Source organism: Macaca mulatta, chromosome 2 (assembly GCF_049350105.2).
Source record: "Macaca mulatta isolate MMU2019108-1 chromosome 2, T2T-MMU8v2.0, whole genome shotgun sequence".
NCBI lineage: Eukaryota > Metazoa > Chordata > Mammalia > Primates > Cercopithecidae > Macaca > Macaca mulatta.
This window is the reverse complement of record NC_133407.1, coordinates 178,128,758-178,144,028: the sequence shown is the minus strand read 5'-3', so window position 1 is coordinate 178,144,028 and position 15,271 is coordinate 178,128,758. Positions and strand designations below refer to the sequence as shown.

The 15,271-nt window shown below is 34.2% G+C and overlaps 1 protein-coding gene across 4 annotated transcripts in view; it reads left to right on the top strand.

The window, feature by feature from the left end:
- Positions 1–15,271, top strand: part of ALCAM (activated leukocyte cell adhesion molecule) — a 207,610-nt gene that overhangs the window by 137,761 nt on the left and 54,578 nt on the right. For all 4 annotated transcript variants that reach the window (NM_001257702.1, XM_015129726.3, XM_077990508.1 and 1 more), the window contains 1 exon segment: positions 12,905–13,005. In NM_001257702.1, the coding sequence (NP_001244631.1) occupies positions 12,905–13,005 (101 nt within the window).

Genomic DNA, 15,271 nt, shown 5'->3' with positions numbered 1-15,271 from the left:
CTTTTCCAGAATGGCGTATAGTCGGAATCCTACAGTATTTAGCCTTTTCAGACTGGCTTCTTTTACTTCGCAGTATGCATTTCAGGTTCCTTCGTGTTTTTTCATGGCTTGCTGGCTCATTTCTTTTTATTACTAAATAATATTTCATTGTCTGGATTACCACAGTTTTTTCATTCATCTGTTGAAGGACATCTTGTCCAAGTTTTAGCAGTTATGAGTAAAGCTTGTGTGAACATTCTTGTTCAGGTTTTTGCGTGGGCATAAATTTGCAACTCATTTGAAAAGTTGTAATTGTGATAAGTGTTTTTGATAGAGAGGAAAGACACAGGTCTTTAAGTTAGAAAGACTTTAATCTCAGCCTTGCCGCTTTGGTCATTCAGTACGTTTTTATTGGAGGTCTATTGTGCTACCCCTGCTGTTTTTGGTGTTAGAAATGCATATAGGTCTCCTCTGCCTGTAACCTGAGTGCCCACCTAGATTTAAAAGTCTCATTAGACTTCTGGTTCCTGATCTGAAAGATGCCTATCTCCTTGAATATTCATGATTTTCTATTTTATTTTGAAAATTAGAGCAGCTGCCACGGACAGGACTTGTTTTTCCAATGGAGCAAGTGCCAAATTGCTACATAGTATCCCATTGAGAAAGAAGTGACAAAATGTTAGTTCATTTTCTTTCTAGTCCTTCTAACCTATATGTTTTTTAAAATATTTGTCTAAATATGGAAAGCATTTTAATACTTTCCAAACAATATTCTTGAATTATCCGCAATATAAAATGAAATAAGGAAATGGAATCATTTTTGGTATATCCAGTAGTGATGAGAATTGGACTTGAGCTGAGAATTCATTTTGAGCTCTAGCTCCATCACATACCAGCTTCTTGATATCGGCTTATTCTCTTGACTTTGCAGGCAGAACAGTTTCTTTCTTTTTATTATTATTATTATTATTATTATACTTTAAGTTCTAGGGTACATGTGCATAACGTGCAGATTTGTTACATATGTATACTTGTGCCATGTTGGTGTGCTGCACCCATCAACTCGTCAGCACCCATCAACTCGTCATTTACATCAGGTATAACTCCCAGTGCAATCCCTCCCCCCTCCCCCCTCCCCGTGATAGGCCCCGGTGTGTGATGCAGAACAGTTTCTTATTAGTGAAATGAAGGATAATAATATATGTACATCATACAGGTTTCTTTGCTTATCATACAGGACTTTTGTGAAGCCTAAATGCAAAAATGTACAATGTATATAAAAGAATTTTTCAAACTATAAAACGCCATAAAAACATTCAGTATTATTACCAATTGCTTTAATGTATTTCTAGGTCTATTTAATCTTTTATTATATAAATGTAACCTATACAACATGAGGTTTTGATATACATATGCCTTGTGAAATGATGGCTACAATTAAGCAAATCAACATATCCCTCTCCTCACTAGTTATCATTTTTTGTGTGTGATGAGAGTACCTAAAATCCACTCTCTTAGAAAATGTCTAGTATATGATACAGTATTATTAACCACAGTCATCATGCTGTACTTTACATTTCTAGACTTGTGTGTCTTATACAATTGTAACTTTGCAGCCTTTGACCACCATCTCCCCATTTCCCTCATCTTCCCACCCCTGGTAATCACCATGCACTCTCTGTTTCTGTGTATTTTCCTTTTCTACATTCCACATGTAAGTATGATTATGTAGCATTTGTCTTTCTTTGGCTTATTTCAATTAGCATAATGCCCTCCAGGTTCCTTTTTTTGTCACAAATAGCAAGGTCTCCTTTGTAGAGGCTGAGTAATATTTTATTGTGTTTATATCTATTTAGACAATTTCTTTATCTATTCATCCATAAATGGGCACTTTGGATGTGTCCATATCTTGGCTATTGTGAATAATGCTGCAGTGAACAGGGGAGTACAGGCCTCTCTTTCAGTATTAATTCCTTTCTTTTAGGCATATACCCAGAGTGGGATTGCTGGAATATATGGTAGTTCTATTTTAACATTTTGAGGAATCTTCACACTGTTTTTCATAATTGCTGTATCAATTTACATTGCCACCAAGAGTGTACAAGGATTTCCTTTTCTCCACACCCTCACCAATACTTGGTATCTCTCGTTTTTTCAATAAGAGCCATCTTAACAGGCATGAGGTGATATGTCATTGTGATTGTGATTTACATTTCCCCAATGATGAGTGATGTTGAGCACCTTTTCATATACCTGTTGGCTACTTATATGTCTTCTTTGGAAAAGTGTCTATTCAGGTCATGTGCCTGTTTTTTTATCTGCTTCTCTGTGGGTTTTGTTTTGTTTGCTACTAAGTTGTATGAATTCCTTACATAGTTTGGATATTAACCCTTTATCAGGTTTATGGTTTGCAAATATGTTCTCCCTATTCGCATGCTGACTTTTTATTTTGCTGGCTGTTTACTATGCTGTGTAGAAGCTTTTTAGTTTAATATAGTCCTATCTGCATATTTTAATTTTGTTGCCTGTGCTTTTGGTGTCTTATCCAAAAAAATTTTTGCCAACTCCAATGTCAAAGAGCTTTTCCCCTATGCATTCTTCTAAGAGTTTTATGTTTTGTCTTATATTTAAGTCTTTAATCAATGTTAAGCTCATTTTTTGTATATTTTTTATTTTTATTTTAACTAACTCCTTACTAAATTAAGGTGGGATTTTTTTCACCACATCCATACTGAAATCTTTTATTTTCTGGAACTTCATAGTCTACTAATGTCAGTGGGTCAATATGGTTATGATCTGCCTAATTTCCCCCAGATGTTAGGAAACTCTGAAAAGCAGATGTCAAAATGGATTTAACATACAAAGAATGTATTAGGAAAAACACTTATGCGAGAAAAAATGAGGAGGAAGATGGTGGGGCGGGGTGAGGGGTGGAGAATAAGCATACCGCAGAGTAAAGATGGTCTCAAGTGAAAGAGAGAGGACAGGAAGGTTGGGTGGAAGCGTTCTAGACTGTCACGCAGTCTGAGGAAGTTTCATCAGGGAATCAGGGTATCCCTGATCTATAGTCAGCCCTCATAGGAGTCTCTTGTATCCAAGAAACTTACCTGTCTTAGTATACTTGTTGCATTCAGTTACTAGCTGGGAACAGCTGGTAAAATTGTAACCTTAGCCCAAATCTGGTAATAGACAGAATGCAGTAGTTGGGTAAGTTATGTTCCCAGCAGTTGAGGATCTGTGAGGAACATTTTAATGTCCACTTGACTTCACAGAGACTTTTTCCCCTTAAATAATAAACAAAACAGATGAACCACTTATTTAATAATGTTTAAGGATGTGAAGAGGAGAAGCAGAGACAGGTGAGACGGAATGCAAATATTACCAAGTGTGGGAAACCAACGGAATGCAGGCACATTCTCAGAAGAGGGGCTCATGTCAGGGTTTAGTAACACTGTCCACATGTTCAAGTTCCTGTGCAATCAGTCTATAGGTGCCATTGGCCTGCTGTAAGAACTTGTTTTCCTTATCCAGTGTTTTTGTTTATGTTTTGCCACCTTGTTCATGATAGTTAGTCTTCCAGAAATTCTTCTGGGGTGTTCATTTAACCATTTCCTAAATTGTGGAATAAATATGAGACATTAAAAAATTACATTTGGCCTCTGGGATATAAAATGAAGTTTTCAAAGAGTTAAAATCTTTGGAAGTATTGGAAAATTTAAAAACTGGAGGCACCTTCAGATGCAGATTTCATACCCTTAGAAATGATAAAACTACCTTTCAATACAGCTTCCTATATTTCTCATCTCTACTCACTGCCTTCCTAAATTATCTTGTTCTTTTTCCCATCTTTCCTCCCACTCTTCAATTAAGAATGACTGTCAGGAAAAATGGAATACATGAAAAGTTATTGTTAAAATATTAATAGATGTCAGTATGACTCTCTAAGTTCATGCATTTCAGAGTTACCCCACTGGGCTACCATTGTGGGCAAGCTACAATGGGCGTGACTCTCCATTCTCACTCAGTCCTTGAGGTGACACACCATCTCTTAAGGCAGAAAGATGATTTTATCTTCAGATACCAGATTATGCTGATTGCCCAACTGTATACGACTATTTGTTTTATTTTTAATTTCCTCTTTCCTGTGCTTTTAGTCTCTTTCAAAAATGTATCTTGGATGAACATTCCATCTCCCCTTTCTCCTCAAAGCTAGAAAACTAGATCTTATAGTAAGCTAACTTCAGTTCTTAAAGAAAGGACAAAATGCCATAGAAAGCCATAATTTTCTTCCTATGACCTTAACTTATATTGCAACCCCTCCAGGGAGCTGTCAATTAAAAGCGTGGAATTTACACAAATCTAAGTCTCGGAAATCAGCCAGCAAGCTGCACCAAATATGTGGAAAAACCTATTAAATAGCTTTTTAACCTTTATTACTTACCATGTTTGATCGTACAAATCTATATCCTCAGGAGACATAGGCAATGCTAATTGTGATTCATGTGAAGAAAAGAGGAGCAAAAAGTATTTCAACTGATATAAACATTTTTCAGTATGAGGTTAGATACTTAATGTGGAATATACCAGAAACTAGAATACTGGACAAGATCACTCAACCAATTCAGAAGCAGAAATCTACTACTCTGCTCATTTAGTAACCATAATAATTCACTTTTTTATCCCTGGTAATTCACTACCTCAATTATAACACAACATTTTCTAAGTCAGTAATTCTAATACTATTGAATATTACTTTAAAAGCTAAAGCAATACAGTTCATGTAAGCTATTATTGACAGATGCTTTCTGTGAAAACGAGGATATTATTGGCTAAAAGTCTTTGTGATGTATTTTTTCTAAAGCATTTTGAGGAATATTAAGGCAATTAGAAATTTTTTGTTTTGGAGTTTGGGAGTGTTATCAAAGACAGCTTTGATTTTCTCAAATCAAGAGATCTTTTTGTTGTCATGACATTAAACTATTTGCAGAAAACAAATTTAATAATGTCACAATAACTGTGAGTTCTTTCTGAAGACAGACTTCATTCTAAACTCCCAAACTTTCCATTACTTCAGATGATTTAATTAAGATCCTTTGGAAAGCATTATGCCTGCCTTTCTGTTGATAATGTTTTTACGAATGCAGTACACTCTTCTTCTTGCTAAAATAATTGAATTGTATTCACAATTTCAATACAACTTATGTGGTAAAATGCACAGGAAAGTATAATTTTTCTCCATTTCAGTAGAACTGATACTCTGAAACAGTTAAACTTAGACTTTCATGCTCAAAAAATGTACAGAGCAATAGAATCTAAATGTATTCATCTTTTCTTTGCATTAGTTAACCTGAATTAATATAACTAGTATTTCAAATATAAGTTTCTACATCTCCAGTTAAGCTAGTTCCCAAATGAAGTCAACAGGATCAGAATCCACACTAAACTGAAGAAAATTTAGTTCTTTAGCAAGAACTAAATTGAGAAAATGAATAAGGGGAGAGGGGAGCAGAAGGAAAATCATACTTTGCTGGCTATTTTTATTGTATTGACTAATTATCTGAGTGAAGGACTCTCCTTATATGAGCACCTTAAAGACTTAGCCTCAAATTAGAAGTATGATAGTAGGAAACAGTCAACTTTAGGAACTTCAATCAACATAAATTATTAATTACACACGTGTTTTTGAGCAAAATATGTAGTATAAAGAAAAACATGCGTAAACATTTCTCCTGTTTAGTCCTCTTTACTATGAAAATCTACTTTAAAACAAAATAGAGACAATTGTTCTTTTTACATAGAAAATCTAGATTTTTTGGTTCATTGTAATCTTTCTGCACCCCCTTCCCACGCACTCAGAGCATGAAGTATTTTTAAATGTTTTTATTTAAGTTCATCAGCACTTAAGGGACTGTGCCTTAGCATGTTGGCATAGACCCCATAGCCTAGCCAAAAATACTCATCATTTAGGAATGATGACTTGGTAACACAGGGGTTTCATTGTGGTCAAGAATGTGGAATCTCAGTCTCCTGCTCAGAACAAAGAATGCGAGGATCATTGCCAAGGAAACCCTAAAGCCCAGTGCTTTTAGTGACATTTCAAATGTAAGTCTAGATCTGTGTACTTTTTTTCCATCTATATTATATTCCATTAAAATGTTTTTTAAAGCAAAAATAGCTTTTGGGAGGACAATTTTAAGAGGGGACAATTTTTGGGGAACACTAATCTCAAATCACCACAGTGCTCCCTTCTCACTACCCTGTAGCTGTATTCCCAAAATTTCAAAGAATAATATAGTAGATGCCTTAAAGTTCATTCCTGGATCTCAAGTTAAGAAATGCTAATGAGTGCAGTAGAATCTGCACATATTCTGATTTAAAATTCATGAGGCAACTCAAAAAATAAAAATAAGGTTCACAACTTCAATCAATTCTGTTGCTTTTTGATCATTTCTAAATAAGTTTTTTGCTTATAATTTTAAAATGGCCCCAAAAGGAATTCAAATGCTAGTGTTGATGATGAAAGTAAAGAGAAAATAGAGATCTAACATTTTATTGCATTTTATTAGAGAAATTTTATGTGCGCTTATGAATTTGGGAAAACTGCCAGTCTTAGGACATGTTCCTTATGAAGATCAAAGATCTACTCTGTAGGAATTGTTATAATAAAAATTGAGTTTGCCCTAAGAGAGAAAACCAAGCGTCACTCAGTGCCTCTCACACACTGTGCTATTGAGGTAGTTCCTATCTTCCCATCTATAGAAACCTCAATTCAGCGATGGGGTCATACGAAATTTCCTCCAAGAAGCTTTTACCAATATCCTCAATCTAATTGCTGAGATTCCTTCCTATACAGTCCCACAGCATTTAGTTTACCAACCAAAAACATCACACTGATTTCATCTTGTTTTTTAAGGAAAAGACCTCAGTGTTTTACTTATACATTTTCTTCACAAAGCACACCTAAAACTTGCTCTGTAGCAGGTGTCCAGTAAATACTTGATGCATGATTGAATGATTGGATGATTTTTGAGATAGGCCTTAAAGGAAACATAGGAATCTGAACAGAGTGGATGGGACCAAGGAACCATAAAAATTAGGTAGAGATGGGGTAAAGCCTAAACTAATTGGGAGAAACTGTGACTCATCCAGCCTCATAGATCATTTTATACTTGAAGAATAACAAACTATCAGACTAAGGTAAATTAAGAAGGTAATTTCCTGCACAGCAATGTAAGTAAGTATCGATAATGTATTTTTAAAATGTTATTGTTTGTGTAATTCTTTCTATGACCTATGGATTATTACATTGACATAGTTTAATAGAAAGATAAATATTTAGAGCATTATATTGTATCAAACTTGGAGGTAAAATAGAGTACCTATCTTAAAACATAATTCTTGGTACTACTAGTAGTTTATAATTTAGTAACATGGGCATTTTCCTCCTGAAGATTATTCCACAGTGGCCCAAGTGGTGGGGGGAAGAGGAAGGAATAATTATATTTGTCTTATTTGTAGGTCTTACTCAATTATGTCTACATTATAATGTATAACACTTGAGAAAGGCAATGCAGAAAATGAATTTTGAACAAATATATCCCTACTTCAGATGCAGCAGACCCAAACTGGCCTCCAACTACCCCCATTTGTTGAAGGAATTAACAAAGAAAAAGAAAGGAGAAAAAGCCCTTCTTTCTGTTTCACAAAATGAAATTAGATGTCATCAGGTAACTTCTCTCACTCAGCATCCCTTCCAAATTACTTGGCAGTTATAGCCCCTTGTATCTCACACACGCACATGCACAAATGCACACACAGATAACTTACTTTGTATATCTTATGACCTTGATGATAATCTTAAACTCTTGTTTATACAATAAAATATGGGAGAAGTTGAGAGAGGAGATAACGCTGTGTGATGGAATCATAAAATCTCATGTTTAAAAAAATGCGTTTTCACTCTATCAGTAGAACTATGGTATTTTATCAGATTAAATACAATATATGTGAAATACATGGTTTGGAAAGTATAGTATGCATATATATACAGTATGTATAATTTATACTTGATTGTGATACAGGAAATAGACTTGCTAAAACAAAATATCTTTGTCATTTTTGTAAAGAGATTGGGAATCCACTTCCTGAAGTCAGGAATTAATCCCTCATTGTGGCTTAGTATGTTTCTGTGAGGCAAACAAATTTGATAATAACCAGATACTATCATGTACCATTTCTGCCTCTATTCCTTCACTTGTATTCAGTGATTATTTAGTCCTATGCTAAGATTCTATTTTTCTGAAAGTTCCTTTATTGGAAACCCAGTTTAATCACATGTGAGAAACCAATGGCTGAAGGTTTAAACCAGTGATTCTCAACTGCATAAGGTTTGGTGGGCAATTTTGCCTCCCATTGGATATTTGTCATGCCTGGAGACTTTTTGGCTGTCATAACTGGGAGAGGAGTGGTGCTGTTATCTGATGGGTAGAGGCAAGGCTACTACTAAACATCCTGTAATATATACAGCACAGCACTCTCACAGTAAAGACTCATTTGGTCTAGTGACCAGGTTGAGAAACACCGCTATAAACTAGTGTTACAAAATATTTACATTTTCTTTAGAGTTGTACATATCCTAATTCATTAGTGAAACAAATAGAAGCATTAGCATGTCTATCTGTCAAAATTAGTAAAAAAAAAAAATGAAAGTAATTTCTAAGGATAAACTTCTCATTTCTATCTACCTCCTCAGTGATAGTTCATTTGTTCAAATAAGTCTCTGTAAAATTTTTGTGAAACTGGCATTTAGTTCTTATAAGTTCTGAGTCCATTGTAATTGCAGTTAACCCCTTTATGACACTTAGCAGAGCTAGAGCTCAAATTTTCTTTTAAGGATGATGATGCTATTAATGTATTGGTGCAATAAATAATAATTAACCATGCTAAATTACAGCATGTGAAAATAGACTGTCTAATTATCATTCCATTTTCTATATTATTTGATGTTCTTCTGCTTGAAATGTGGTAGCAGATTCTGAATTTTAATCTACCCCAATTCAAATGTCTATCTGTCAGGAATGCAAAGAGAATGATTCCTCTGAATTTGGCAATTAGTTTTATGGAAAAGAGCATTTGTCACCAAAATGGCCAAAATTACATTTTTATTATTTCAATTAGAAATAGAATGTTTAGCTAACTTCAAAACATTACCAGAGTCTGCTTTCAGTGCCTCTTTTAAATCATTTTGTATACAAAACATATTACTGTAACTAGCTTATATGTTATGGTCACTTGCCTGAGATTCTATATATCAGAATTACTTCATTAAGAGATTTTTCTTTTCCTGTTCTCACCGCATTGAATTTCCATTAATACTTCTATGTAACCTTTCTAATTCTATTGTTCTTTACCTTTGGTTAATAACCTTCTATTTAAAAGTGCTTAAATAATTACACACTGCTTCTCAAGTATGACACATTTTATGTCTTATTGTATGTTGACATTTTAATAGCTACAGTAATAATAAGTCATAAAAATGTCTTAAATTTATAGAACACATTTAATACAGAAGGTTCTAGTCCAATTTAAAGTTTCTTTTGACCTGTGCTTATATACATAGCTATAACACATACTGAACACACTTATGCTCTCACACATTGGTTTACACTTGACATTTAGCCTCTTCGAAGAAGGACGTCACAGGCATTCTATATTTCCAGTAGTGCCCGATAATCTCTAGGCTACAAAACCATGAATAATTTAACTAATAAATATTAGAGGGTGAAAATTGCAAGGAAATTCTAGAAAGCTAAACTCAATTTTTAGACTTGGCAATTCAAAGATAAAAAGCTCTTTCTTCTATGAAAAGTGTAAACAGAATCGTTCTAGTTGACAGGTACTTTGGGTCTCGCTGACACTTCGTCTCAAAGATTAAGACATTGCTAAAAATTAGGACATAATTTATTACCAAATCACAATGGTCTTTGTAGCGACTTTATCCCTAGGGGGCACGAGATCTTAGCTCTCCCACAGATGCAGGCCTTCAGTGCTTCTATCAGATGAACATGGGAGTTAGTATACTCTTACAAGAAGAGAGAAGTTGATTATTATAGCAGACTTGAAAACTGATTCTAAAATAACCACCATTATGGCCCCTAACATGCAGCTCAACTTACTGCCACTCATTCTGCCCTAGGCCCGTGAAAGGAAGGTACTTATGTCTATAATTGTTGGTTTTTTACTTACTGCCCTCTGTCCGGTGCGGTACCTTATTTCTTTGTGTTTGTTCTGCTCTTCAGAGTTCTTTCCTGTCTGAGGATTTAGATTTGGATTTGAAGCTGTCATTAAAAGACGCCATTCATGAATTTCTGAAACTTGAAATGTTTATTTTATGGTCATCACAAGTGAAGAAAGAGACATTTCATGGTATCATTTGCAAATGAGGGAGCACAGATAACTTTTAATTTCTCTTTAAAGGGAAGGGAGAATGTTCTCTCTTGTCATTCCATCCATGAATTCCCATAAAATGTGTTTGCTGTTTGTTTCTCAAGACAGAGATTGCCACCCAAAATCAATATCCAAGTTCTCTACACATCCAAGATAAGATATGAATGGATTTAGAGTATGTGGCAGAAATGAGAATTCTCAAAATTCCGGTGTTGTCAACTGCTCTCTGATTTTCCAACATGTTAATTTGATAACCAAAATGGAAAGAACTCCAGAGTCATTTTAGTAGGTGTCCATCAGATGCTAGGCATTGTTTTTGGAGATACAAAGCTTAAAAATACACAGTCTCTTCCCTGTTCTGATTGTGATTTCATCATACCAATACACTATGTACTTGAAATTCATACAGCTTTAAGACTCATTATAAAATATGATGTATATGTAGCACATTAAAGTTCTGTAGGGAAGAGAAAAGAAAAACGGTCTGTGAGAAAGGGCAAAGCATTAAATTCTTGGAAAAGGAATTTTCTTATTTCCCTTTACCTGGCAAAGGATTCACTTCATTGGTACCTAAGCTCTGTAAATTGTTTTCACTCCTTGGCCAATCATGAAAGCACTGTTAGTTGCCAAAGGAAGGTATGATTTCGAATAATATGAGACAATTACAGGTGCTTGCTCTGACACAAATTAAGGTATAGAGATAGATCCTCTCAAAATTATTACATATTCATGTGCCTTGTTATAAGCTGATGAAGAAACAAAATATGAAATTACAAAATGGTTTCCCTGGCTTTGCAGACCTCTACTTGTGAAGTGTATGAACAAGTCTTAATACACACAGCAGAAATTCCACATCTAGGAGCCAAATATCACAGAGAACAAGTAATGTAATGTGCAATAAAGCAATTTCCTGAATGTTATTAGTCTGCATGTCTGCAGCCACATGTCTAAACCTCCATTATTTTTATTTTAACAAAGTTGAATAAAAAAAAATATTCATTTACAGTCTTATGCTTGGTTTGATGTTAAAAGGGATTATAATTACCGTATGGAGAACACAAAACAATTTTAAAATTGAGATAAAGTTTTACTATGAGACTAAACGTATGATAAGCAATTTGAAGTAAACCTCATGTTTCAAATAGTAAGTGAAAATGCATTCTCGCTTTGCGTATTTTGTATTCTGTGTCTTAACAATATTAAAAATGCTGAAAACCAGTTGTTATGTTGCATATTTACATGAATTCTGTGTTCTTTGTTATGTTTTTGTCCACTGGTGCAAAATTCTTAACCTTAAATGAAATTTTGGTATACGTGGTGATTGATAGATAACAATCGAAAGATGGTATCCTCCCAGTCCTGTTTCTTCAGAAAGTCAGAAGATGGTTTTATTTATGTGTTGCAGATTGCTGTCGCTTTGCATTTTAGCACCACCTGGTGGACAAAATATCATTTGTTTATTTTTTTCTCTACTGTTTAAAATAGCCCCTTCACACTCTATACTCAATTATGATACACCTTAATAGACATTCAGTTGTGAAAGTTCTAAATTGTAAAGATTGTTGTAAGTAAAATAAGGTTAAAAAAATTGAAATGTTTCCCAAGTGCTATTGCCAATTTAAATGCCTGAGTTTTTTAACCCTCACAAATATATCCAGATTTGAATAGTACTTTTCATTCATATGTAAAAATTGCTTCTTTCCACATTTTAATTACTTATTATTAATATTTTTATTAATATAGAATTAAATAAGATGAAGAAGTTTTCTGTATGTACAAAATTGTGGTTTAAATTATATTGTCTTCCAAAAATTCACATAATCACTTTGTAAATAGCACTTTATGAAGAATGTTCACACTATAAATTCTTACTATGCTAATATTTTATACAAAATTAAAATTAGTATTTTAATTTATACTACTACAGAATAATCCATTTTCCCCTTATAAATAAAATTCAGTTGTGGTCTTATGTGTATTAATTCTCAGTTTTTAATAGTTTTTTGAATTTTACAGAAGAAAAATTTGATAATATCTTCAAATGAAAAATACAAATATAGTTAAAGCTAGTTTTGAGAATTGTAATCGTGTTAGTCTTTGTGTAGTCCCACACTTCTATAAAATATGGTAGAAATTATTTCTATGAAATACAGTGAAGAAGATAATTCATCTACAGATTCCACTATTTTCCTTTGGAATGAACCACTTATCTGTTCTCTGGTAAAATTGGAGATCTACAAATTTTGATTGTGTAATATTCAAGGATTCAAAGATTCAGTAGCTAAATAGAAAGGTGGTAATTTTAAAATGGAAAATGTATTCCAGTCTCATACCTTTTGTATACCATTTAAAATAAAACTATAGCAGATGACAACCTTCATCGACATGCATCTTGAAGTTATTTGTCATTTCAAGAAAACATTTAAAATTTTGTTCTCTCTCTCTTTCTCTCTTCTTTTCTTTTTTTTTCCCCCCAAAGGTCTTGGATGGTACACTGTAAATTCAGCATATGGAGATACCATTATCATGCCTTGCCGACTTGATGTACCTCAGAATCTCATGTTTGGCAAATGGAAATATGTAAGTGTGACCTACCTGGGACTTGGTTAATTGCCCTTGTTCTTTTAAATAAAATTCTTTCTGTGAGTAACCGTGAATTTCTAATTAACCTGAATGCAATATTGAACTGTGAGTACTAATGTAGGAAGGTAAAATTAATGTGTGGAATATGGCAAAAAATAATTCCTATCTTACATAACAAATGATATTTTAAAATAAAGCAAATAAACCCATAGTTCTTAGCATGTGTTAGTCTGAAAGATTCCCCCTTACGTGTTAGAGGCAAAGAAAAAGGCAGAGTTCCAGAATAAAATCAGTGGATTATAGGACTGAACTCAGTGGAGGATGGCAACCTTTCTTCGTTTGCTCATGTTCTATTTGACGTGGTTATTGCAGAGACAAGATAGATCAGTAGATAGAGCCCTTAGACAGTATTTCAGAATTAATCGTCAGTATTACAAGCTTGATTCTGACATTTAGCCTTAAAAATGTGTTGATATATAACACATTTTTATATATAACACATTTTATAAAAGGTCCTTTTTATATTTAACAATGTTGATTTTTTCCCATATTTCTTGCAGATAGCAAAATCAAATTTTCTCAGGTATGAAGGTACAAATGGGTCTGGAAATGGAGGGTAGAGATCCTGGTAGGGAGATGTGGAATGACTACGTAACTTTGACTAATAAAATATCTCAATTTAATTAATTAATATTAATGCAAAATGTTTGTGTGGTACAGTTTCCCAGTGCTGGACCACAGGAGACTCACGACAGTCTGCAAGCTTCAGGTAGATTGTGTCCCTGGACACAATAGCAAAATTCCCCTAACTCCTTGAAATGTTAAAAGGTATTTGCAAAGGAAAAGAATATGATGGTCAAATACTTTACAAAAAGTTTGTTGCACCACTTATCAGAGCCTTTCATACGTAAAATGCATTAAGAATTGTCTGAGGTCCATAGTTTGATTCATTTCTTAGGTTTATTTGACCACAGAACTTTTTTCCTCAGATATCTCCAAGAACAAACATTCTGCAGAACACACTCTAAGAAATGTGCTTAAGCTTGCACTCAAGGGGTGGTTTAACACAGCCTTTTAAAATATGGGTTCTGAAATCAGCAGGTTCCACAATGTGCTCACTGTGAGATTCTGAGCAGATGAATTAATCCCTATTTTTTCATCCATAAAATGAGATAAAAATATCTTCCTCATAGTGTTGTTGTGAGATTACCTGAAGAAATTGATATCAAAATACTTACCTAGTACTTGCCGTGTAGTAATCATTCAACAAAGTGAACTCATGTCTGTGATGCTGCAGAATCCTAACCATACTATGCTCGTGTGAGTGGGAAATGAAAGGAAAGGAAAGGAAAGCGGTAAGGCAGCACAGCATTTCTCTGTAGCCTCCTTCTATTTAGTATCCAGCTCACTCGAGGTAACTTTGAACTATTTCCGGTTTCCTATAAATGTGGAAATTTGACGTTAAGGCCTCTGAGGACAGAGTCTACTAGTGCCCTCAAAATTCCAAGTGCCCAGGAGACTACCACATAATGCACTTGTTCAATCAAATTTGCTGCCAAAATAAATGGAGTCAGGTGATGGCAAACTTTTATGATCATAGAAAATTCTAACTATAACGCAGGTAGTAGCATTCACTCAGGGAGTAGGGTTCACCTAAACTGAACTGGCACAGTGGGACTGGAAATCAAACAATCATGGCAATTTTCACATTCTTAGTTAAGCAAAAGACTTCAGCAATACACTGAGATACATTTGAGACACTATATGCTCTAAAGTCAATCTTGATTTTTAGAAATAGCATATATGCTCTAATTTAATGTAACCACCTAAAAGACAAAGGAAAGTTTTGGAAAAATTAGTGGAAGTAAACATAGAGAAGAAATGACCTGATTTCTCCTGGATCATATTGTAAATTCCCTATGAATGGAGATCATAGCTCCCTGTTCATTCCTCCCAGCCCTACTCCTGAAACCTCCTCACCATTATCTGTCATAGTGCCTGGTGCAGAAGAGGGATTGAAGGCTATCAAGAGTGGTGCAGTGTAACCATAATAAGACCAAACTCTAAGCTCAGATTTTTGCTCTGCTAAGATTTCCCAGCCAAGACCTTGGGAAGTTATTTAACCAAACTCACCCTCCATTGTCTAGTCTGTAGATGAGGCTAATATTTAAGTTTGACTTATAAGGCTGTTATGAATATTAAACTAATTACTGCATAGAAAGCCCAAAAAAACATCTGCCATATAGTTAAGTGCTCAAAAATT